Source organism: Eleutherodactylus coqui, unplaced genomic scaffold, assembly GCF_035609145.1.
Source record: "Eleutherodactylus coqui strain aEleCoq1 unplaced genomic scaffold, aEleCoq1.hap1 HAP1_SCAFFOLD_147, whole genome shotgun sequence".
Lineage (NCBI taxonomy): Eukaryota > Metazoa > Chordata > Amphibia > Anura > Eleutherodactylidae > Eleutherodactylus > Eleutherodactylus coqui.
Window position 1 is genome coordinate 12,501 of NW_027102038.1, and position 26,349 is coordinate 38,849.

At 44.2% G+C, this 26,349-nt stretch overlaps 1 protein-coding gene across 3 annotated transcripts in view; it reads left to right on the forward strand.

The window, feature by feature from the left end:
• The window catches only part of AFDN (afadin, adherens junction formation factor), a 145,710-nt gene that overhangs the window by 3,159 nt on the left and 116,202 nt on the right, over positions 1–26,349 (forward strand). For all 3 annotated transcript variants that reach the window (XM_066588688.1, XM_066588690.1, XM_066588689.1), the window contains exons 1-2: positions 1–9; positions 948–2,012. The exon at positions 1–9 is cut by the window's left edge. In XM_066588688.1, the coding sequence (XP_066444785.1) occupies positions 1–9; positions 948–2,012 (1,074 nt within the window). The remainder of the gene's footprint in view (positions 10–947; positions 2,013–26,349) is intronic.

Below are 26,349 nucleotides of genomic sequence, written 5' to 3' on the forward strand. Positions count from 1 at the left end.
TCCATTCAAGTAAGCAATTTACAGCAAATGTCAGACAAGCTAAAAAGTAACCTCTTTAGTATTTTTTATTTTTGTGTGTAAAGTTTCCTACTTTAAAGTTAACCTGTCACCAGGTTTTCAGCAGTTTTATGCTGTCGGAACCACAATGAGCATTAAACAGGGAATTGTGTGCATTGCAGAGCTCTATTTGCTGGTCTGAAACGCTGCAGCATTTCAGAATACACAGACTTTGAAGATCGGCATGGTACGGAATCTGGAGTCATGGAGTGGAGCTCTACCTGCATCACATAGACTTGCATATGGGGACAGACCTGTCGGACTCTGATGTTAGTGGAGAGAGGTCTCAGGGCTCCATCCACATGACTCCAAGCTCCAATCTGTGTTGATCTTAAAAGTATGTTTGTTCTAAAACCCTGCAGCATTTCAGAATAACATACAGCCCTGTCAATGTATGAACCTGGTGACTGCTTCCTTTTAAGTAGTTGATTACCTTAGGCCTGGGTTCACACGGGACGGATTTACCACGGAAGTTCTGTGTAGCAAATCCGCCCGCAGCTCCTAATCCCGGGATTATCCAGCCATGTGGACGAGAATTTTCAAAAATCTTGTCCACATGGGGGGGCCAATCCCACATGGGGGCAGCATGTCAATTCCTATTTTTTGTGTATTTTTTTTTTCCCGTTGCGGCCTCACTCCTTTCTATGGGGGGAAAAAGCCGCAATGAAATGCTGGCATCCAAACTGCTCTGAAACCCGCGGCGAAATGCCGCGGGTTTTAAAGCTGCGGAAATCTTGCGGCTTTTCGGTGTGGCCAAGCCGCAAGATTTCTGCTGGATTTCTGTCCCGTGGGAATCCAGCCTAAAATCCATATTACTTGTTTTCTTGCTGTAATTTTTTTCTCTTTATAGCCTTAGTTTATAAACCTTTATATATTTTTTTTATTAATAGCAAATTGCACATTCCCAAGAAGAGTTGAGCTCCCAAGAATTTCCAAGAGACGAGCCTGGATTTCAACCAGAACGAGGTCATATAGAGCCCATGATGCTAAAAGATTTGGAGGTAATAAACAGACAGATAGATATTAAGGATGGTTGGATGAATCAAACCTCCACTGCGGAATCCAGTACATCCAGCCAAGAACATCTGAACAGTTCTATGAAGACATATTCTTCCGCCTCATCATTAAACAGAACGGGTCCTGGGCGTTGGAAAACTCCAGTTGCATCTCAGTGTGCTCCAGTTGTTGGGCCACAGTCTGTTAGAACAGATCTTCCAGCACCGCCAATGCATTATGGAGGAGAGTTTGAGAAATTTGAAGGCATTCCTGTTGATTTACCACTTCCACCACCACAAAATCAGTTGTCCTCTCAATTAAACTCCCAATCTGCTGCATTAGAGAGGAAAAAAAGAGAAGAGCATCAGAGATGGTATGAGAAGGAAAAAGCCCGATTAGAGGAGGAAAGAGAAAGGAAGAGACGAGAGCAAGAGAGAAAACTTGGAAAAGTTCAGACTCAGCCTGCTGCTCCTCCACAGCTTGTTATTCCACAATCCTCAGTACCACCTTCAAATATACCACAGACAAAACCAGAAAAACCTGAAATTTTTTCCCGCCCTCAAGAAACGGTTATCCGAGAGTTGCAACCTCAACAGCAGCCACGCACAATAGAAAGACGAGATCTTCAGTATATTACAATCAGCAAAGAGGAACTTTCTTCCAGTGACAGCCTTTCTCCTGATCCATGGAAGCGGGATGCTAAGGAGAAGTTGGAAAAGCAGCAACAGATGCACATTGTAGACATGCTCAACAAGGAAATCAATGAACTGCAGAATAAACCTGAACGATCTGCTGAAGAGAATGACAGACTACGCAAATTAATGCTAGAGTGGCAATTCCAGAAGAGGCTTCAAGAGTCCAAGCAGAAAGATGAGGATGATGACGAGGATGAAGATGATGATGATGATATGGACACTATACTTATCATGCAGCGCCTTGAAGCAGAAAGAAAAGCAAGGGTAATAACATTTTTTTTACTTCTAAACATATATTTGCAAATTGTGCTAAGTGAAAGTATATAATGTAGAAAATATATCATTTGCCAAATATTGGATCATATAGAAGCAGTACAATTTATAAAATTCCTTGTAATTAACCATTTTATTCTTACTTCCCATACATATAATACATTTACTACCCATGCATTGAATTTTAGCTGCAATTATTACACTTGTCTTGATACTTGAGGCTACCTGATAGAAAGAATGAATTCTAACATGTGCATTTGTAGAGTATGAAAGTTTTACATGCGCCTGCTGAAAATGCTTCCATAGACTGGAATGGTGATTTTTGGTTCGTAATGCAGACCAAAACAGAACATGCTATTTTTTTTTTTTTAACTTTATTTTCTTTATTAAGGAAAATTTGAACAGTACATAATAAAATCATATGGTAAACAAACTCGGTATTACAAATAGTACATGCTGTGTTGTAACTTGCTTGAACGTAATAACATAACATTTTCCTTGTACATTTTTTCTTTTGGGTTGCGATAAACTTAAACAATTAAACTCAAACCGTCTATGCCTATTGGATGAGTTCTTTATGAGATGGAACTCTGCGTTTGCTATTTGCTTAGTAAATGGGGGCACAGGAGAGCGATTGGGGGGGGGGGATGGAAAGAGGGAACATGAGTCTGGGAGTTCATTCTACAGATAAAGTGGAATTGGCATCCAGCCAGATATCCCATATTTTTTGAAATTTGTTTGGGCAGCCTCTGTTTTGGTAAATAATTTTTTCGTAGGAGATTACTGTGTTCACCGACCGAACCCAACATGAGATCGTAGGGATTCCCGCAGCCATCCAATAAGTTGCTATTGTTTTACGCGCCAAGAATAAGGTCTTCTGTAGGAAGGTGCGGGTGTGGTATGGCCATTCCTCTTCCTCCAATAGGCCAAATAGGATCGTCTTAGGGTCCATCTCAATATTAAGAGGGGATGGTAGTAGTGAGTTTATGAAGGATACAATCTCAGACCAGAATCCATTTACCAGGGGGCAGTCCCAAATCAAATGCCAGAAATTAGCTTCTGGCTGGCGGCATCTATGGCAGGAGTTTGAGGAAGAGTTGCCCATTTTATATAGACGGCTGGGTGTGAGGTATGCTTGGTGGATAATATATAGCTGGATCAGTTTATTGTTGACTGCAGGGGAAACTGAGAGATGGGATTCGGATATATCTGTCCAATCCTCCGGCGTTAAGGACGGAATGGCTGTCTTCCATCTATCGTAGGCTGAGGGCGGGTTATGGTCGGTTTTGGCTGAAAGGAGGTGCGTGTAGAGCACCGAGATTAGGCCCTTGGGTCCCTGGGATCTGAGGATACCAATTGTGGGGTATTTGGATATGTTTGTGGAGGTAGGTGGGAATTGGGAGTTCAGGGCGTGCCGCAACTGAAAGTATCTAAATAGCTGAAGTTGTGGGGACTGTGTTTTTTCCCGCAATTGGTTAAATGTGAGGAGACTCCCGTCTGTATATACGTCTCCCACCGACACCACTCCAAAAGACCTCCAATATTGAGGGTCTGGGACTGACTGGAGGGCTTTAAGGCCGGGGTTGTTCCATAAGGGAAGTTCGCACATTACTCCTTTGTACTGTTGGATGGCCTTAGCCTCCCTCCACACCTTTAAAGCTAGTTTGTGAAGTGGCAGTATATCGGGAGCGTTGGTATGTTCTGGGAATTCCAGGAAATTTAAAAGGTTGTTACCCTTTACTTGTTTTGCCAGGTATTGGTCAGCGATGGGCATTTCCCGCTCTAGGAACCAGCTCCGGACGTTGCGTAGCTGTCCGGCTAGGTAATATACGTGCAGGTCTGGGAGCGCCATTCCAGCCCGCTCCTTCGGTCTTTGTAGGGTCGAAAGACTAAGCTTGGATCGTGTGGAGTTCCAAATGAAAGATGTAGTGAAGGAATTGAGGGCTTGAAAGATGCGTTTGGGTACAACTATTGGCATATGTTGTAGTATATACAGGCATTTAGGTTGAATCGCCATCTTTATCAGGTTTATACGGCCAGCTACCGAAAGCGGTAATTTGGCCCATCGCTCTAGTTTATTTTTGACATTCCCAAGCAGTGGGTCGATATTATCTTTTATGGCGTTGTTTGGATTTCGGGACATATATATTCCTAAGTATTTGAAAGTGGAAACCACGGCTAGGTTATATCTGGCGACACAAGGGTCTATTATTGGGTCGAGATTTGTATATAGAATTGTGGACTTGGGCCAGTTGACATGTAGACCCGATAAGTAGGAAAATTTGTCAATTTGGGTCATAGCGTGGGAGAAGGAGGTTATAGGGTCTGACAAAAATAGGATTGTATCATCCGCATATAAGCCCACTTTACTTTCAAGGCCCGCCCATTTAATGCCGGTTACTTCAGGGGTGCTTCTCAACCGGATTGCCATGGCTTCAATGGCTATGGCAAATAGTGCCGGGGACAGCGGGCAGCCCTGACGGGTGCCTCTTGCGAGGCGGAACTCGGTGGATGGAATGCCGTTTACTATTACATTGGCGCTTGGCGATTTGTAAATGGTTTTAACCCATTGTAAGAATTGGGGGCCAAACCCGAAGCGAACCAGGCAGGCCTCGAGGAAAGTCCACTCCAGCGAATCGAAGGCCTTCATTATGTCTAATGAGACCAATGCCCAGGGCATGTTAAACTGTTTGCCCAGTTGAATTGCTGTCTGTACTCTCCGTATGTTGATTGTTGTGGACTTTCCTGGCATAAAGCCGGTCTGGTCAGGGTGTATAATAGATAGGATTACTTGATTTAGTCTTGTGGCCAGGAGTTTTGTTAGGATTTTGTAATCGACATTTACCAGGGATATGGGTCGGTATGAGCTACAGTCTGTGGGGTCTTTGTCTGGTTTCAAAATGACTATAATAGATGCTCCGTAGAACGAGGGCGGAAGGGATTGGTCTAATTGGGCCTGTTGTAATGTTTCTAGTAGCAGCGGGGCCAGTTGTTCGTCATATTTCCGGTACATTTCAATCGGGAGGCCGTCCGGGCCTGGAGCTTTATTAGGTGCCATGTCTCGGATTGTCTGCCGTATTTCGTCTAGGGTGATTGGGGCCTCCAGGAACTCCACCTGTTCTTCGGACAATGTTGGAAAGGTTAGGTCACTCAGATAGTCTAGGATATCTGCCTTTGTAAAATTTGTGGGTGAGCTATATAGGTTAGCGTAGTATTCTTTAAAGCGATTTGTGATGGCTGGGGCGTCAGTCAGCTCCGCACCATTTTGATCTTTTATCTTAAGGATTGTGTTTAGGTGTTTCTCGTGTTTAATCAGATTGGCTAACAAATGGCTGGATTGGTTGCCTAGTTCGAAGTAATATTGCTTCGCAAAGAATAATTTACGTTTGGCCTTAACGTGAACTTGGTGTTTGTAGAGGCGGGAACAACTGAGCCATGCTTCTTTGTTAGAGTCCGTGGGGTTATCAGTATAGGTCTTTTCTGCCTCGAGTGTCTTGCTTTCTATCTCTCTGTCCGCCTGGGCTGTCGTTTGTTTGATATATGTAATGGCTGATTTAAGGAACCCCCGAAGGTATGCTTTAAGGGTATCCCATCTCAGGGCCTGGTGGGTATTGTTATTATGGATATCTAAGAAGAGGGATATATGGAACGGAGTTTGGTCGTCTGGGCCCAACAATTTAAGCCAAAATGGGTGTAGTTTCCAGGTAGGCAAAATTTTGAGTTGGGGAAATTTCAGTGTTAGAAGTATCGGACTGTGGTCCGATATTCCCCGCGGACAATGTGTTACATCTGAAAGATACACCGCCACTTCCGCGGAACTGAATATATAGTCAATTCTCGAGAGGGAGTTCTGGCCGGGGGAGTGGCAAGTATATTCCAGGGTGTCGGGATGATGTAGCCGCCAGAGGTCGACCCAACCCACGCTCTCGGTTATCTGCCGGAGGGAGGAGTTAGTGCTTGTATTTGTGTTAGCTAGGGCATAGAATTTGTCTTTGGTCGGGTCCATTACTAGATTAAAGTCTCCCATACAAAGTACTCCTACTGAGGGGTATTGGTGTGCGAAGAACACAGCCGTCTGAAGGAGGGAGAGGTTATTGTGTGGTGGATTATAAATACATAAGATGACATATGGTTTGGAATCTATTTCTGCATACACAAATATTGATCTACCCTCCGGGTCTTTACGGACATTAATAGGGTTCCATCTTATGGATCTGTGTATAAGCAATGTAACGCCTCTGGAAGAGGGGGTGTGAAAGGAGTGGGCCGCCCACTGTACCCACGGCTTCTTAAGGGTGTCGGCTCTGTCCCTGGTGAGGTGGGTCTCCTGCAAACACACGATATGGGGGTTTGTTTGTTTAATAAAGGAGAAGACTTTCCTGCGCTTAAGGGCTGTGCCGAGACCACGTACATTCCAGCTAAGATATTTTAAAGACATTGGTATCGGTGTAAATATAGGTCTCGATCGGCGCCCCTATAATTGGGGGAGGACGGGGGGAAGGGCTTTGCAAGTACAGAGCAGTGGGGGTCATTGGCATAGACAGTTCAAAACATATAACAACAATTGTCTCAAAACAGTTTAAACCATTGGTTATTAGCATCCTGTCTGAATATAAACGTAGGAACCCTAAATTAGGGTTCCAGTAAATCTAAAGACAGGAGTCGATGAAAACCTTAAGCTACAAACTATCTGTAGGTAGCTGATCTTACTGGGGGGGAAAGGGTCCCAGTGGCCTATGGGTGGCTGGCTTTGTCTGGTGGACTTGGATTATTAAATTAAAGTAACGTTGAGACACGGGAGGTCCCGGGCTACAGGTCCGCGGCATGGACGGCTGGCACACCACCAGTAGGTCAGGGGAATAGTAAGCTTCTCAGCCACATTTCAACTCAGTATACATATTTATACATGTTATGAATTGGCGCCTCTTGGTGATGCCGGATGCATTTCAAGCCACTCCAGAGCTTCAGTAGGAGAGTGTAAAAAAATTACTTTTCCCTCTGCGGCGATGCGCAGACGGGCTGGGTATGCCATTGAATAGGGGATACTTCTGTCCCTAAATTTCTTTTTAACCTCCATAAAGGTAGCTCTTTGTTTTTGCAAGTCCGCAGAAAAGTCAGGAAAGATAGATATCACTGAGTTGTTGTGCTTGAGTGGGCCTTTTATTCTGGCTTGACGTAGGGCAGCGTCACGATCCCTGCAGTTAAGAATTCTTGCTAGAAACGGACGTGGGGGTGCGCCCGGCTGTGGTGGTTTCGCCGGGACGCGATGAGCCCTCTCCACGGCAAAGTGGGCAGAAAAGGTGTCTTCACCCAACAATGATTTTAGCCAATTTTCCGCAAATAGTTCTGGTTGTGAGCCTTCTGTCTTCTCAGGTAGGCCGATTATGCGTAAATTATTGCGGCGCGCCCTATTTTCAAGATCATCGGTTTTTGCTTGACAATATTCCGCTGTTCTCATGGCTTTCTTGACTGTTGCGGGGATTGGACGCAGGGAGTCCTCCACATTCGAAATGCGGTCCTCCATCTCCCTCACCCTGCCGCGCATATTTTGTAGATCTTGTCTCAGGAGGACTACGTCTGATTTGACCTCTTCTATCTTATCTGTAAGGGCGGACTTGCAGGTGTTAATTGCCTCCAGGAGTTGACGCATTGTTGGTTCTGGTGGCTGCCCAGATGCATCTTCGGTTTCTTTTGTTTGAGCGGGTCGTGTCACTCGGGGGGTATGCTCCGGAGTTTCGGTGCGTGAAAATTCTTTCAGTCTCTCTGCCGCAGGGCCGCTTTTTGCGCGCGTGCTCATGTTCACGGGCAGTTATTTAACGTGTTTGACTGAAAGCGTAAGCGGTTTCTTTGGTGATGTGAACGTGTGAGTATTTCTAAAGAAGATTACTTGCTTATGGGGCTGGTTAGTCGATCCAGTAGCTTGTGAGGGTTCTAATAGAGAGTTTAGATTGTTATTATCTCCGGGGGCCTTACTGTCACAGAGTCTCGATCGTCTTCCGGAGTTTAGCGTACTGGTGAGATGAGTTATCAATATAGGGAGATATTATTTTATTTTGGGCTCCGGTCAGTTCAGGTAGCTCAGCCGGATAGTCGTCGGGTCTTAGCGGCCTCCTCTGTAGCGGTTAGGGGGTCTCAACAGAGCCGCAGAGGGGAGAGTCAGAGTGAGGAGGTACTTTATGGTTTGCTGGCTCAAGTCCAAATTAGTTCGGAGGGGATGGGGTTTCCCCGTCCGGGCTTCTCCTCTCCAGGCGCTTGGCGTCTAGCTCGGCGGCGTGCCGCTGCAAGGTGTTGTCCCCCGACCTTTGTCCCCACTTACGATTTTGTCGCCGGCTCCGCTGGGCCGGATCACGTTCGGCAGGTCGTCTTGCCCCCGGCGTCCAGCCGGGTGTGGTGAGTTGCGTTCACTGCGGTGGTGAAAGTGCCGGGCGGTTAGACGAGTCGCGGTTCTCGACAGCTCCGCGGCAGACGAACCGCGGCAGGGGAATCGGGAATTCTGTCTCTCCGCGGCAGCAAGGGGGCTCTGTTTCGCCGAACAGCCGGGAGCAGCGCGCCCCCAGGGATCGTCAAGCCCAGTAACAGGCGCCGGGACCGCCCGGACGGCTGTTCCACCAGGCCCAGTGCGTTGTGTCCTCGCGGCAGCGGAGGAGAAGGCGCCAGCCGGTCAGTCAGATCGTTCAAACCGTCAGCCCACGGCCCTCCGTGGATTCCGTGACGGCCGGGTTGTCTCAGGTGGCAAGTAGGTGGCGCAGCCGGGTGCCGGAGATCTCAGCCCCTCGGGAGGTGTCCGGTCTCCGGGCCGCCGGCCGCTCAGGAGCGCAGGGGTTAATGTTCATTCAGTCCCCAGCAGTGCGTACCGGGAGGCAAGGAAGCCGCTCGCGCCCCCCCCGTGTTCGGGCTTAGGTTTTCAGCGAACATGCTATTTTTTGTTTCATAATATACCAATGTAAACCATCGGTATTCTATGCTGTGTGTATTATATCCTTAAAAAGTTATGGACATAATACGGATGCAAAATAAGCTTGTGTAAATGAGCCCTTACTGAACCGCCTTCTCACATTCTTTGCCAGACGTTCTTGCAGTCTTGTGCTATAATGGCCCATTAACTTAAGCTGGCACCTCTGCATCCACCAGACTCTAACTCTGAAACATTTTTGTGTAGTTTGCTTTCATCTGTGTGTAATCCTGCCTAAAGTCTCTACACATTCCTCATGTACTATATAACGACGTACTGTATTCTCCAGCAAATTAACATGTGGTTACAAGCAGCATTTGGGGTGTCCTCAATCACAGAAACAAAATCGTCTTAAGAATCATTTCTTCTTTATTGTTTCATCCTTGCATACAGCAGCAACGTTTCGACTGTTAGACAACAGTTTTTTCAAGCCAATGAACATCAATGGCATACACACCCTTTATATACAAAGCAGAACCCAACACATCACCAATCGCCAATTATTTAAAAACCAAAAAGGACCTACCCGCCTGTAAGCCAGATCCTAATAGGACTATGGCTGATCCATAGCAGCTGGACTCGCTGATCACCCGGGAACATCTGGTGGACACTGCTCATTGAGCTCTCTCGGGCGTCTGATTGAACTAAGAGCGCCTGCGCCAAATGATATTGTGTGCTGCAACCGTATATCGAACATTATGGGTATTCTCCAGCAAAATTTTAACTGGGAAAATACTGAAATGTTCTATTTAATGTTTTTTCTTCAAATTTCTAGAAAGATTTTATTCATCCCATTAACATTTAAGTGACGGCCCCATTGCCTTTTTACATCCTAGCTAAGTGGGCTTTAATCCTAGAGGACGTAAAAACATGCATCCTCTTTGGATTAAAGCCCCGTGGGCTGAGGACGTGACAGCTCCATGCTGTCTGTGCCGGAGGTAGCTGACAACATGAAGCATCACATCCTTGAGGGGTGTGAAAACTACTCCCCTCCCCTCCGGAACGGACCCTCTGCCATCTTCTGTGCATGCGCACCATAGGACAATTGGCGGAACATGCGCAGAAGAGATCGGCACGGGACATTTGAAATCGCTTGGTTCCTGGCTACTAATTGAAATCAATGAAAACCGTCTGTCCCGTGGCACTTCTGCTGGACACGTGTCACCCCCCCTTCAGCGCCGATGGCTACTGCGCATGCGTGACAGAGTGCCGTCCAGAAGATCCGCAGCGTGTGCAGAAGCCGCCGGACAGGTACTCTAGGGGGCACCGGGTCTAACTCCGCTGTGGGAATATCCCGCATGCGGGGTCCGACCTAGCCATGTGCAGGAGGCCTAAGGCTTCCGGCGATGTTCCCCGACGACTCTTTATCCGTAGACCTTTTACCCAACTTTGGCGCATGCACACGTCGGCAAAATGGTGAACGCAAGTGCAGAAGCTGGGGAGGGTCCGGGAAATTTAAAATCTCTTTGCTTCTGACTACTAAAGGTAGCCGAGAGCCTGGAGCAGTGACCGAGGGCAGCAGTGAGCGGTCTCCGAACACGTGATCGCCGTTATGCAACGGTTAATGACGATCACATAAATGTTAAAAACAATTGAACTTCAATGCTCCTTTCCTTTGGGCCCCGTTGTGCAGCCAAACACAAGATTAGGGTCACAATGGGTATATTTCTGAACACGGGACAAACAGGGGTATCCATTTTTTAGTCTTCATTCATATGTGTGTTGTACAGAAAAAACTGTTTTTAAAATGACACGATTGCCATAAAAATGAAAATCGTAATTTTTTCTTCTGCTTTGCTTAGATTCATTCAAAAACTGTGGAGTCAAAATATGCAGTACACCGCTAGATGAATACCTTAAGGGGTCTAGTTTTCAAAATGGGGTCATTTGTGGGTGTTCTCTGTCGTATTGGCCACTCAAGTGCTCTACAAGTGGGCAATGGAGCCTAAATCGCCTTCAAGCAAAAAGTCTGTTCTTAAAGCCACCGGCTGCTCCTTTCGGTTTGGGCCTTGTTGTGCATACAGATATAAGATTAGGGCCACAATGGGTATTTCTCTGAACACAGAATAAACATTTTGGGGTGTAAATTTTAATTTTCATGTGCATTAAGAAAAAAAAATGTCTTTGAAATTACATATTTGCCAAAATATGAAATTTTATTTCTTCTCTGAATTACATTAATTCCTGAAAAAAACCGTGCGGTCAAAATACTCATGACACCCCCAAGTGAATACATTAAGAGATGTAGTTTTTAAAATGGGGTCTTTTGTGGGAGTATCTATCATTCTGACACCTATGAGCCTTTGCAATCTTGGCTTGGTGTAGGAAAACAGTGTTCCTCAAAATGTTGATAAGTAATGTTAAATTTGTATGTCTCCTAAATGGTTAAACAAAAACTTACGTTTTTCAAATGTGCACCAGAATAAAGTAAACAGATGGAAATATGTGGTACTATTGTATCTTGTCTCCACCTTAAGTATGGGTGGAGACCTAGTGATGGGCTGTATCCGCCAGTGTATGCCCACAAGCTGCTGATTGGCTGGCTCGTGCAAGGTCCTAGCAGCGTGGAATGAGTTTCGCCTTGAATGGAGGGTTAGGCTTACATTATTAACTGTAAATGCTTCCATGTGAGAGCAGGGCTGCATTAACATGGAAGCATTTACAGCTAATAATGTAAGTCTATCAGTGAAACTAACCCTCCATCTCAACCAAACCTCAGTCCTCACGGTGCTAGGAGCTTGCCGCCCGTGTCGCCTCATCTCCCCTGCAGCCACTAACCCCCGCCACCAAGTGCGGCAGTGTGAATGACAAGAGGCCGGAGCCCGAAGATGACAGAGGAGAACTCGGGGATACTGCGTAGACAGGGAGACGGGGGGTGAATGGCAGGACCCGGGAAGCCAAACGCAGCAGCGTGTATGACAGGAGGCCGGATGTATGACAGGAGGCCGGAGTCCGAAGATGACCTGAGCACAAGCTACACTGGCGGGGGTCCCCCACTGCAGCTGGCGGGGATAAGTTACTGCAGCACAAGGCACAGCGGCGGAGAGGTGAGTGCAGCCAGTCAGGAACTGGGGGCGTCACCTGGCTGTCAAGCAGCCTAACACTTCTCTCCACCCATTCTTGTGGTAGAGACAAGATACAATAGTACCAAAATATATATCTTAATATATAAAAATATTTACAAATTCTATCAGGGTCTATTTTGATATTAACATGTGGCAAAAAAAGCAATGTCAGAATCACTTGGATATGCAAAACCTTTACAGAGCTATTCTATGTTAAAGAGACGCATGTCAGATTTTCAAAATATGGTTCCGTCAGTAACGTGCAAACAGGCTTCGTCACTAAGGAGTTAACATCTGAAAGGTATAGCGTGCATAAAGCAGCATTTAGAGGGAATGTCTTTTTTCCCTCCGCATTAGCAAATATTGCACTTAACGAGCAAATTTATCCTTCTACAAGCCTAGCAAGTTACAATTGACTTTCGTCTTTAAAGGGGTTGTCCCGCGGCAGCAAGTGGGTCTATACACTTCTGTATGGCCATATTAATGCACTTTGTAATGTACATTGTGCATTAATTATGAGCCATACAGAAGTTATAAAAAGTTTTTTACTTACCTGCTCCGTTGCTAGCGTCCTCGTTCCCATGGAGCCGACTAATTTTCGCCCTCCGATGGCCAAATTAGCCGCGCTTGCGCAGTCCGGGTCTTCTGCTCTCTTCAATGGAGCCGCTCGTGCAGAATGCCGGCTCCGTGTAGCTCCGCCCCATCACGTGCCGATTCCAGCCAATCAGGAGGCTGGAATCGGCAATGGACCGCACAGAAGAGCTGCGGTCCACGGAGGGAGCAGACCCCGGCGGCCATCTTCAGCAGGTAAGTATGAAGACGCCGGACCGCCGGGATTCAGGTAAGCACTCTCCGTTTGTTTTTTTTAACCCCTGCATCGGGGTTGTCTCGCGCCGAACGGGGGGGGGGGGGTTAAAAAAAAAACAAAAAAACCGTTTCGGCGCGGGACAACCCCTTTAAACATCGTAATTACTCCAAAGATTATAATACCTTGTTTTATAAAAACTGTAGTATGAACAGCAGACGTTGGGCCGGGATGTGACTTGTTAGATATAAACAAGCCCAATCCTTTGTTTCTACTGGAAATAGAGGGTTCTGCTAATGACTTATTCTCCTCTCCCCACTGACATAAATCTTACATGCTGAGCGTCAAACTTCTATCTCAAGGGCTAATGGCCCTTTTACAATTTATCGTTCAGAATAATGTCCTGTGTAAATTCATTTTTACAACCTAACGAGTATTGTTCAGTGTCCGCTTACTGTTATTGGAAGCTTTCCAATCTGCCTCAATTTCAGCAGCTCCGTGAGCGATGTTGACGATACTTGTTCCTTTAGCAACCAATCCTGGGCCAAGTATCGGGCATCATTTGCCCGACAGCTCGTCCTGTATAAAAGGACCATTACTCTAGTCAACCTTTCAAGATTTAATCTCTCGTGATAAAGTTTTTGGATTGTATATCTTAAAGGGGTTGTCTCGCGAAAGCAAGTGGTGTTACGTACTTCTGTATGGCCATATTAATGCACTTTGTAATATACATCGTGCATTAAATATGAACCATACAGAAGTTATTCACTTACCTTCCCTGCGCTGGCGTCCCCGTCTCCATGGCTCCGTCTAATTTCAGCGTCTAATCTCCCGATTAGATGCGCTTGCGCAGAAGGGTCTTCTCCCATCTGTTCGGTCCGGCACGAGCGGCATTCCAGGCCAATCAGGAGGCTGGAATCGGCACACGTGATGGGGCGGAGCTACGCGATGATGCGTAGAAGGGGCGGAGCCAGAACACCGCTCGTGCCAGACCGAGCCGAAGGCAGAAGACCCTTCTGCGCAAGCGCGTCTAATCGGGCGATTAGACGCTGAAGTTAGATGGAGCCATGGAGACGGGGACGCCAGCGCAGGGAAGGTAAGTGAATAACTTCTGTATGGCTCATATTTAATGCACGATGTATATTACAAAGTGCATTAATATGGCCATACAGAAGTGTATAACCCCACTTGCTTTCGCGAGACAACCCCTTTTAATTTTCACAATTTTTTCCCCCCTACGGTTTCCTAAAGACCTAATCTGCGGGCCACAAAGATTAGCAGTAGTTAAGTTAAAGCATGCCTATTTCTTCAGAAAATTTCTGCTCATTTAATGGCCCGTATGTGTCTCATCAATCTTTCATTATACTTGCATTATGGTTTTCTTTTTATTTTCAACTCAAAATTAAGGTTGAAGTGCAACCCTTCTGCAAACTACTGCTTGTCTTTAGGCATTCAGTTTGCCTAGTAGGAGGGAAGTAAGGACATTTGTTAGCTATGGGGGAGGGGCTGCCTTCACAGACTCATCTTTCCTGCGCTCTCACAACTCTGAGACCTGCAGACTGGGTGTACACAATTTCTGTCTCTTCTAACCTATGTGCAGTTTTCTTTATTTTGTAGGCATCAAACAGTAGGTTTCTCCAATTTGCTGCGAGCAAAGCTGCATGACTGTCATTGGGCTGACCCTTATTAGCTGCTTTACTAGGTCTTGAGTGTTTGCGTGGTCACAGCTTATATAAAAATATCTATCTAATTAATATTATATATACATTTTTATATATATCTTATATAGTGTGTAATCATAAAATGGTAGAGTTGGAAGGGACCTCCAGGGTTATCTGGTCCAACCCCCTGCTCAGTGCAGGCTTCACTAAATCATCACAGACAGATATTTGTCCAGCCTTTGTTTGAACACTTCCATTGAAGGAGAACTCACCACCTCCCGTGGTAACATGTTGCACTTTTTTTCTTATCTTATTTGTGTCTCCTACCGTACAGTTTCATCCCATTGCCTCTAGTCTTTCCTTTTGCAAAAAAGAATAGGGCTGATCCCTCTGCAGTGTGACAGTCCTTTAGATATTTGTAGACCGCTATTAAGTCTCCTCTCAGCCTTCTTTTTTGCAAGCTAAACATTACCAGATCCTTTAACCGTTCCTCATAGGACATGATTTACAGACCGCTCCCCATCTTGTTAACTGTTCTCTGAACTGGCTTCAGTTTGTGTCTTTTTTAACAGTGCGGTGCCCAGAACTGGACACCATATTCCAGATGAGGTCTGACTAAGGAAGAGTAGAGGGGAATAATTACCTCTTGTGATCTAGACTCTATGCTTCTCCTAATACATCCCAGAATTGTGTTTTGCCTTTTTGGCTGCTGCATCACATTGTTGACTCATGTTCAGTCTATGATCTATTAGTATACCAAAGTCTGTTGCGACCATATAACAAAACCTGGTAAAGTGGCTAATAAAGTTCAGTCCAATAAAAATATGCTGCTTTGCACGCAGCAAACTGGAGACAGCTGAAGGGAAAATTTCTGAAGGCCAGCATTTTTATTTTTTTTTGCTAAACGGTTTTTCACATTTAATAAGATAACATTTAATAATGCAACATTTTACTATCCACAAAATCTCTATAATATTCCGTCAAATTCACATACCAATGCCATAGAGCAGTAGAATATAACAAGAATGGTAAAAAACTTCACAATTTTCTAACGTGAGTTATCTGTTGTGATACAGCAGACAATAACTGCTCTAAAGATCTAACATGTAAGACGCAACAAGGGAAACGAGAGGAAAAGTGTAACAATAATTAAATGGTACAGAATGTATGTGTTTCTTGTCCAGGACCATTACACACAAAGTCTTTAATAACTCTGAATACAATAGGAGTCCAAAACTGCTTCGAACTTGTCCATCGTACTATTCAGTAATGTCGTGAGATATTCTATACCTCTTTAGTTTGGGGGTATGGTTCTAAGGAAGAGGTTGGAGTGTGTTGTTTCTAGCTCTGAGCTATCAGACCTCTATATGCAGTCGGTATATGAATAATCAGTTTAGAAGAAAGCCAACCTAATTTAAAAGTAGCAACACTGAGAAGATTAGATACCAAATACTGCTTACTCCTTTGTTCTAATAACCTTTTGTGTAAGAGGTTTAACTTCTGTCCTAAAACGTTGAATTTAAAGAAATTTTCAAAATAAGAGAGGCAATGTTCCATCAGCTGCTCTGTAGCCCCAGCAGGTATTTGGCAACCCTGCAGCCAACTTCTGAAGGGTAGAAAGTGTGATACCAGAGCATCAGTCATTTGTACTGATTCTCCGCTGTGAGTCATGCAAAGAGAGTTTTTAGCCGCTTCCTGCCAAATAACTTTGCAGGTCTCCAATGAAACTGTTCCTATTTATGCATATAAGAATTTCTGATTTCTTATTTGGGATATGGGTCTATAAGGAGCAGATCTATAGCTGATATAAGGCATTTAGTAGAATAGCATTCTTACAAAGCCTTTCAAAAGGTTTTGGCGCAGACACTGCTGAGCTCTGAAATAAAGACTACATATAATGACAGATCTGTATATATTAATTTTGAGTGTGACAGCACAAAGGTATCCTTTAGTACAATGCGGGCAAGATCCCTCTTGTTCTAAAATCTGCAATATCCATCAATCAAAAAAGTTGTTTATCATACTAGGATTTTTGCATAGCCTTGTTAAACCAACTGTACGTTACAAAGAAAGGAGGAATACATCAGAAATATTTTAAAGAAAGCTGGAATTTCTTGGAATAACCAAGCAAGATACCTCCTTTAACATTGTATATTAGGCAATTAAAAAGACACGTCTTTCTAGTTTAGCATTTTGTCAACCCCCTCCCCCAATGTTGATCCAGAGGAAGGCAAAACAAAAAAAACTCTGAAGTAGAAGCCGATTATTCCTCATTTTAAGAGAAAAAAAATACTTCCTGACTCCCAGTCTGGCCATTAAAATAATCCCTAAATTAGCAACCCTTTTGAAGTAATCACTTTAACATGTAATCAGGGTTCAACCTGGAATACCTGGAATTTGATGAGTCATGGAATACCTGGAAATGTCATAGCACTTTCTGATTTGTCATGGGTTTTTGTTTTGTCATGGAATTTTTTTCTGAATCAATATAATTTCTGAGATTATATTATAATTCTTGTGTGTGTTAGTTGTTTGTCCAAAACCATTTCTTTATTACATTACAATCCAGTATTGTGTTTAACACTATAGGCCAAAGAAATAAAGAAATTGTTTTGGATAAACGGAACTAAACACACAAGAATCTCAATACTCGGTCTTCAAAATACAAACAATATTTCAGATTTTGAAGTTTTTGGTCTCAACCAGCCTCTCATGGTTGGGATTATATATAGGAAATGGCTCGACTTAGCAGGGTGTGTCTTTTTTATTATTTTTGTATATAACAAAAAAAAAAAAAGAACAATACGGGAGCCTTCACACTTGCGAGAAAATCGTGAATTTTCTGAGCGATGCAAGAGTGATTGAAAGCGCAGAATTTTGAAACCAATGATTTTTAATGGTTTCCTTCACATTTGATGATGCATTTTTATCATTAGAAAGTCCTATTGACTTTCAGGCTAAAAAAATTGCTGCAAAATCGCTCAAGAAAGTCACAAGTGGCAGTCATAGTTTTGCGAGATTAAGCAGTTCTGGCACTCAAAAATGGATTTTTCACGCAGCGATATCACGATCGCCAGTGTAGAGGAGCCCCAAACCTTTGATTCCGTGTATTTAGAGTTCTGCAAGTGTCATTAAAAATCAAGATTTTGTCATGGAAATCTTTTTTAAAAACCTGTATGAACCCTGGTGGTAATGCACTAAAAAAAACGTGACCAGATCTCCCTCAACCCCTTAATGATGCGGCCCTTTTTTTTTCCCATTTTCATTCCCCCCCCCCCCCCTTTAAAAAACTCCTTTATCCAGTGGAGTAAAATGAAAAAAGACATTCCGCCATCCTTCAGTGCGTCGTTTCTACAGCGCACAATTATTTTCTCTCACCATCTTTTTTTATTTTTCTGTCGACATTCTTGTGCGAAGGCTCATTTTTTGCGAGACGTCCTGCAGTTTACGTTGGTACCATTTTGGAATACATACAACTTTTTGATCATTTTTTTTTTTTTTTATTGCATTTTTTCTCGGAAACCGGGTGACAGTGCATTTCTGGCATTCTTAATGTTAATAATAGGATTAAGACTAATGGTGGCCGCAAGAGGTTTTATACATAAAACAGGGGCAATAAAGGACGCCCCTGTTGACTACCGTATCTTAATAGAAGACCTAATATGCTGTAGTTTAAAGGGAGTTTTCCAGGGAGGTTCAAAATCAATGGGAGCAGTGTCTGCAGTTACAAGCGCCGGCCACTTTACAGAGGTATGAGCAGAGACTTCTGCTCCGACCCATGTGTGCTTACAATGCTGTCAACAGGCCCACAATCAGCTGATCGGTCGGAATCACGAGTGACAGACCCTCCGGGTAGGTCATTAATAGTATTCTCCTTGGAAACCCCCCTTCCATTTTAATAGTAGCAGTCGGGCAGGAATAAAGCCCATGTATCGCACTTATAAAACAGCCAGAAAGTCCATATGCCAGGAGAGTTTTAAACATTAAAGGGGTTGTCTCGCGAAATCAAGTGGGGTTATACACTTCTGTATGGCCATATTAATGCACTTTGTAATATACATCGTGCATTAAATATGAGCCATACAGAAGTTATTCACTTACCTGCTCCGTTGCTAGCGTCCCCGTCGCCATGGTTCCGTCTAATTTCGGTGTCTTCTTGCTTTTTTAGACGCGCTTGCGCAGATGGGTCTTCTCCCTTCGGCTCCGCTCGGCAGCATCGGCGTTTTGGCTCCGCCCCCTTGTACGCGCCATCGCGTAGCTCCGCCCCATGACGTGTGCTGGTTCCAGCCTCCTGATTGGTGGATATCGGCGATCGCGTGAATGGGGGATGTGTCCCATGGTTCGGGATGACAGCCCCAGCACGTTGGCTACCTCCAGTAACCGACAGCATGAAGCTGTCACGTCCAGAGCCTGCAGGGCTTTCATTCCCAGAGGAAGCATGTTTTTACGTCCTCTGGGAATAAAGCCCAGCGGACCGGGGCGTAAAAAGGCAGTGGGCTGGTCACTAAGGAATTAAGACCCAAGTTTATGAAGGAATGTAACCTAGTTTGGGGATTTGGGGCTCTCCCTAGAAAGGAGTTAAAGAACTACACTAAGTATTCTGAATAAAATTCTTATAGTAGAGGTACGTAAATCCATCTGGCCCCAAAGCATTACTATTTGGCAGGGCTTTAAGTACCTTGAATAACACAATGTGAGATGATATGGCACTTTGAGGAGGGTCTCAATAAACCTGCAATGACAGGCTTTTGTCTGTGTGCAACTAGCTTTAAGCTAGATTTAGATGGGGGCATGCTCCGACCAAATTCGTGGTATCATATCCGCCTTTGCCAATAACCTCAGAGCTAATATATTGCCAAAAAATATATCAATCCTGTAATGTGTGCAGTGGGTGAGTAAAACAAAAAGTGAACTGATGGAAAATTTTCCTCTAGGGACTTTCATAAAATTATTAGGAAGTTCTCTTTCATCCCTGCAGTTTATTATGGGCAAGGCTAAGTGAGACATCAGATATAGTCAGTCTAGCCAGAGTTTCAGAGAAGGCCATATTAAAATCTCCACCCATCACCAGAGCTACTGTGGAAAGCTGAGAAATTTTTGAGGAGGTTATTGAGAAAATGCGTTTGAGGTATTGACATAGCCATTACATAGGGTAATTGGGAAATCCTTGTATACCCCTTGAAGGATAATATATACTGTTGTGACCGAAGTATTGGGGCACACACAGAAGGTGATGAAATTCAATTTTATTTATATTTTCCAATATGGTATTGGGTTGCCCTTGACCTCATTGACTGCAGTAATCCTACTAGGCATGCTTTATACCAAATTCCGATAGTTGTGTGGAGGGATTTGCCTCCATTCCTTGAACAGAGCTTCAGATGGTGACGATGGTGTGTTGTGTGTGCATGGATACATAATTTTAGTTAGTTCCAAAGATGTTTGATGGGATTGAGATCTGGACTTTTGGGTTGGCCAATGGAGTTTGCAGACCTTCTTTCCCTCAAACTTAGCCCCTAACAATACTTTTGTCACCATAGTGTACCTTCCATGCAAGTCAAAAATAAAAGTGGAGATCTGAATGGGGCTAGTGAATAATAGTATAGCTAGGCTTGTTTTTTTCTGTCTTGAGGGGCAGAAAATATCATAGGGAAGTATCTACATGCGAACGCAAAGCACCCTGATTTATTAGAATTCTATACACAAAACATGTACTTTCTATAGATAATGTGTGAGACACTGGGACGCTTGACAGCGCTGTGACAATGGAGAGACATATAAGTGCAGTAACCGCAAGTTTTTTACCTTAAAGGGGTTGTCCCGCGCCGAAACGGTTTTTTTTTTTTTTTCAACCACCCCCCCCCCGTTCGGCGCGAGACAACCCCGATGCGGGGACGTACAGAAAGCTTACCGGAGCGCTTACCTTAATCCCCGCGCTCCGGTGACTTCTATACTTACCTGTGAAGATGGCCGCCGGAATCCTCTTCCTCCGTGGACCGCAGCTCTTCTGTGCGGTCCATTGCCGATTCCAGCCTCCTGATTGGCTGGAATCGGCACGTGACGGGGCGGAGCTACACGGAGCCTGCATTCTGCACGAGCGGCTCCATTGAAGAGAGCAGAAGACCAGGACTGCGCAAGCGCGGCTAATTTGGCCATCGGAGGGCGAAAATTAGTCGGCACCATGGAGACGAGGACGCCAGCAACGGAGCAGGTAAGTATAAAACTTTTTATAACTTCTGTATGGCTCATAATTAATGCACAATGTATATTACAAAGTGCATTATTATGGCCATACAGAAGTGTATAACCCCACTTGCTGCCGTGGGACAACCCCTTTAAGGACCAGACACACTTTAGGGATTTTACCCATGTGGTGGTTTTACTGGCTTATTTTTTTCCCTTTTAGCTATCAAAATTATTTTTGCTGCACTTTTTTTCCCCGTGATATATAGGGCTATTTTTTTATATATTTATTTCACTTGTTTTTTTTTTCTGTGTTTTTAGTTTTATTGGAAGTAAAAAGCTAAAAAAACACCTTTTTTTTTTTTTTTAAAGTTTTTTTTTTTTTAAAATTCAAACTAGTGTATGTTTATGCTAAAAGAAAGTATAGGAATGGGTTCCTCATTTTGTTTAGGACGTTTTAGATTTTAATATGTATGGTTTTGGATTGCAGGGCACATACGGTGGCTGATTTGGTTGGTGTCTGCTTTGGGCTATTTTCTTAATGTGTGTATTTTTATTTTATTCTGTAATTTTTTTTTTTACTTATTTATGTTAAAAAAAAAAAATTCACCATCTATGTCCCCAATGGCGTCCTATATGACCTCTGGGGGACATTCACATGTGGTGGTGGTGGTGGTTGTGGTTGTTTGTTTGTTTTCTTTGACACTTTTCTCCTGCAACTGGGGTTCCTATTGGAGATGAGCGAGCATGCTCTGTTAAGGCTGCTACTCGATCGAGTAGCAGTCTTATCGAGTAACTGTGTAATCGTCCGAGCAGCATGCGGGGGGTGGGGGTGTGTGCTCCAGCTACAGTGTAAAACACCTGTTGTGACAATAGTCACTGACAGAACTAGTCATGGTCCTAGCATGCTAAGACCCTGTGGCTCTGCAGTGCGAAGGGGTCCCGGCAGTCATGTAACCGCCAGCTCGAGTAGTGGAGGAAACTCTTCAACTTTCACTTTTTAGTACATAGCGCTTATTGAGCGCTGAGTGCTGTGTACCAGGGAAAGGAGAAGGCAGAAGTGGTTAAAAACCACTTTCCCCTTTTTCCTTTGGGTTCTCCAGTGTGACTAACAGCTGACAACCCGACCTGCTTCTGCTTGATTGCTTTAATTTCCCACCGTATTTTTACTATCGACTTGGCTTAAAGCCCAGGACCAGGCGCTGTAAATTTAGAGCGCTTGGTCCTTAATGGGTTAAGCAGAATACTTTTGCAGGGGCAGATAATTGAAAAAAAACCTAACTGGTACTAATTTTGGTAGGCCCTTGGTGCCCTCATTGGTTCATGCATTGTGAAGACAACAGATCACTAGAGCCAAGGTGTATCAACACAAAATGTCATTGGGGAGGCAAACCTTTGGAGCATGCATGTAGTCATCACAATGTGAGCCCCAGGGGCCTGATAGATCACCGCTGTCTACATGATGCTATTTGTGGGGAAAAAGGGAAATTGTGTCATGCAGCCGATCCTTAGTTTCCGTCTGAGGGTTCTGTCTGAAAGTCTGCAAACGATATTCGGATGAAATCATGTATGGCTCTTTAAGGGACAATTTATGGTCTCTGTTTCAGCAAGTTTAGTCTCAATTCTGGCACATTAGCTGGCCAAAATAACAGACTATGCTGGAAACTGATACCTCCTGAAATGGAGACCGACGCGTGCAGTTTTGGCCTCCTTTTCAGAAATAACAAGTTCCATCTGAATGCCATCTTTCCAGGTTCCATCTGAAGGCCATTTTCAGCGCTTCATATGGAACCAGGACAGAAAGGAGGACGGGCTGGAAGATGCAACGTCGTCCACATATGGCGGCATTCAGGCAGCCACAATGTGTCAACGTTATAGTGTCCATGTTACAGAGGCAGTTCATATCTGATCTCCGAGTCAGTGGCACCAACTGGCATCAGGATTACAGGGATTTATGATGCTGTAAGTTCAGGTCAGTAGAGCCACAGGCTAAACAATTTTGGCCGTAATATGTTCGCTGTACTGATGACTGATTAAGGGTGTCTGAATGAGCCATAAATGATATCTAGTGGGAAATCTGAAAAAATGTGTATTTGCCCTGTGGAGTGAACAGCAGGCGCTGCATGGGCACAAAGTTCTGTGCATGAATAAAACATTTTCATATGAATAAATTCATGTTTAACACGGCACTTTTAGGATTTGGTCACATGGGGCGTAAATGCTGTAGTGTAGAATATCCACAACATTTACAATAAAAACCATGTGGATGAGACTTAAAAAATATTGTCTACGTGGTGTGAAATAAATCTGTATGCAAGCTATAGCAGAATTTATCTGCATTGCAGATTTTAATTTCACAGCAAGTCAATTAAAAGGGTTGTTGGTGTTAGTGTTTTTTGTCATTCTTGGTCCCCATGTAGAAAAATCATCATATATTTGCCTCTCTGGGCTCCCCGCAGCACTGCAGGCTCCAGTTTCTGTATGACTTTTTACATAGGTGGAATATTTGTGCAATCCGCAGCGAAATCTGCTGCTGGGGATTTCTGCTTCCATTACCTACAAGTATATATCTGGATTTTGGTGTGGTATTTTCTGCATTTTTAGCAGTGGAATGTGGAAACCTTCTTCTCCTCTAAAAAGTCCCTTGGGACGCTGTACTGACGGGCTGCAGTAGTCTGTGACATCCCATAAACAGGATGACTGCAAACTGTCACTTCAGATCTGATGCAGAGTTAATGATTTGTTATTTTTATACATGGGAAGCAGCAATTTTAAAAAAGTCAACTCTGACTGCCCATTTAAGGGCTTATTTACACAAGCGTATATTGGCTGGTGTTTTTGCCGGCCGGCCGATATATGCTTCCATCTAAGCAAGCTCCCCCTCACCGGCTCTCTGCTTCTCTCCTCCACTACAGCGTTTGCAATAGGAGGGCATGGCGCGGAGCTAAGCCCGCTTTGTCCCACCCACTGCCATTGCTGGCTATGGACAAGGGGAGGGTGCGGAAGCGTAGCTTCACCCCTATCCCACCGACTCCCATTGCAAAACGCTCAGAGGGGAGGAGAGAAGCAGTGAGCCGTTGAAGGAAAGGGGGGACTGCTTAAATGGAAGCGTATATCGGCCGGCAGTGAAAACACCGGACGATATACGCTCGTGTAATTAAGCCCTAACGATGCATTTAGGCTTGGTGTGGATCTCCTGCAGTGGAAAAACCCACACCATTAGGTGAAGAATTTTTTTTTTTTTTTCAACAATAGTTTTTATTGAATTTTCAGTATTACATTTAAAGACAACAGTATTATTAATTGATTGTACATCATGTTACAATATGTTGCCTACCAGCCTTTTATCAATGTGTTTTTTTTTAACAAAAAATAAAAATGACAATCAGATGTTAACATGTGTTGCATTTTCATTGTTGTTGTCGAGAAAGAGATTCCTCAAGAGTAAACAACGGCCTGGCCAGGGCAAATTCATCATGTAGGTAGGGAAGAATTGGTGTAGGGAAGATTAGGGGGGGGAGGGGTTCTCTCTCTCTCAGGGTCCACATCTCAAGGGGCGGAGACCTTAGTATGCTGGCTTTAGATTAACAGGTTCGACCCTGCTGTGGGAAAGGTGTAGTTTATCCAGGGAGTCCAGATGCTAATGAATTTATCCCTTTTATCCTCTATTATCGAAGTGAGTTTTTCATTTATTAGATACCAATTTATTCGGCTTTTAACTTAGGAAAAATTCAGAGTAGCTTTACGCCAGGAGTGAGCGATAGTTTGTTTTGTAGCTAGGAAAATAAATGAAATGAATTTTTTGGAATTTGGGGAAATATTCTTAATTTTTTTATTCAGAAGAGCCTCCCATGGATTTTTGCGTAAATTGTGGAACGTTACTGAGTAAATTAAAGAATATGTCCTAATCCATAGTCGCTTGACCCTTGGGCAGGACCACCATGTATGGAGCATATCACCAGGGGACGAGCAACCCCGGAAGCAGTTCTTTGAATAGCCGGGGACCGCATGCGCAATTCGGGTGGGGACTAGATACCATCGTAGAAGGACTTTGTATGAGGTTTCCAGCATTAGTATATTGCGGGCCACACTGTTGGTAGAACTCCATATCTGAGACCACTCCTCCTCGCTCAGAACCTCCCCTAGATCCTGCTCCCATTTAGTTACATAAGGTAATTGTATGTGGAATTTGGTATGAACTAGGTTTGAGTAAATTTGGGAAATGAGGCCTTTTGCTTGTGGGTATTTTAGGCAGTATGTTTCAAAGGGGGTGAGGGAGTACGGAGGTTTTGTGTTCTTCAGTTGGGAAGTTGACCAATTTTTTAATTGTAGGTAGCGGAATATTTCTGTGGATGGTAAGTCCTTATTCTTTTGTAGAGTAGGAAACGTCGCCACACCCTCTTTTGAAAGTAAATGGTGTAGTTTGGTGATACCTCTATTTGTCCAGTTTTGGAAAGCTAGGGGGGAATCTTGGGCCGGTGGAAATAGAGGGTTACGTAGGATTGGCAGGAGTGGTAAGTGAGGAGAAATCAGGTTTCCTGAATTTTTAATGGAGTCCCAAACTTTAAGGGAATGTTTTATGATGGGGTTAGATAGGCTGGGTCTAGAAGTCGGGGGGGATCCATAGTAAAGAATCTAATGTGAGGGGATGAATTTCCATGGCCTCTATGGAGAGCCAAAGGGGGGCATTTATAGTGGAGTGTAGGGAGGCTAATTGGGCCACCTGGTAATATTTTGTTATATGTGGAGTTCCCAGACCTCCTCGTTTTCTATGCCTATATAGAGTAGAACGTGATACCCTGGGGATTGAGTTATTCCAGATGAAGCGTAGGGACATCTGTTGAAATGTTTTCAAGAGGTGCTCCGGAACCTGTACCGGAAGAGCTCGAAAGAAATAAAGGAGTTTTGGAAGGAACGACCTCTTCAGGGAGTTCACCCTTCCTATCCATGATATGTGGTATCGGTTCCAGCTTTCTAGTAATAGGCGTAGTTTGCGGAGGAGTGGTATATAGTTTTGTGTGTACAGTCGGTCGAAGGAGTTAGTCAGGTGCACTCCCAGGTAGTCCAGCGATTTCCCCCAAACATTGGAATGAGAAGTTAGATTTCAGTTGAAAGAGTGTGCTTGAGGGCATGGTGAGATTAAAGGCTTTTGATTTTGCTTCATTGATTTTTTAAGCCGGAGATCGACTCGAACCTGGACAGTTCCGCCAAAAGATTAGGGATTGTAATGTGGGGGGATGATATTATGGCAAGGATGTCGTCTGCAAACATACTAATTTTATGATGTACTCCGGCCAGTTCAATTCCTCTTATGTCGGGGTTGCTGCGGATTTTTATGGCTAGTGGCTCTAAAGCTAAAATGAAAAGGAGTGGGGAAAGTGGACAGCCCTGCCTCGTGCCCCTCTGGATAGTGAAATTAGCAGAGCAAAAGCCTTTGTAGCGGACAAAGGCTTTAGGATAATTATAAAGAATTCGTAGCCAAGATAAGAATTCTATAGGGAACTTCCAGTGTTCTAAGACTGAGAACAGGTATGACCAGCTCAGGGTGTCAAAAGCTTTGTAGACATCCAGGAAAAGTAACATTGCCGGGATGCCCCTAGTTTGGCAGATATGTGTCAGGTGTGTTATCCTACGGATACTATCTGGGGCTTGGCGGCCAGGG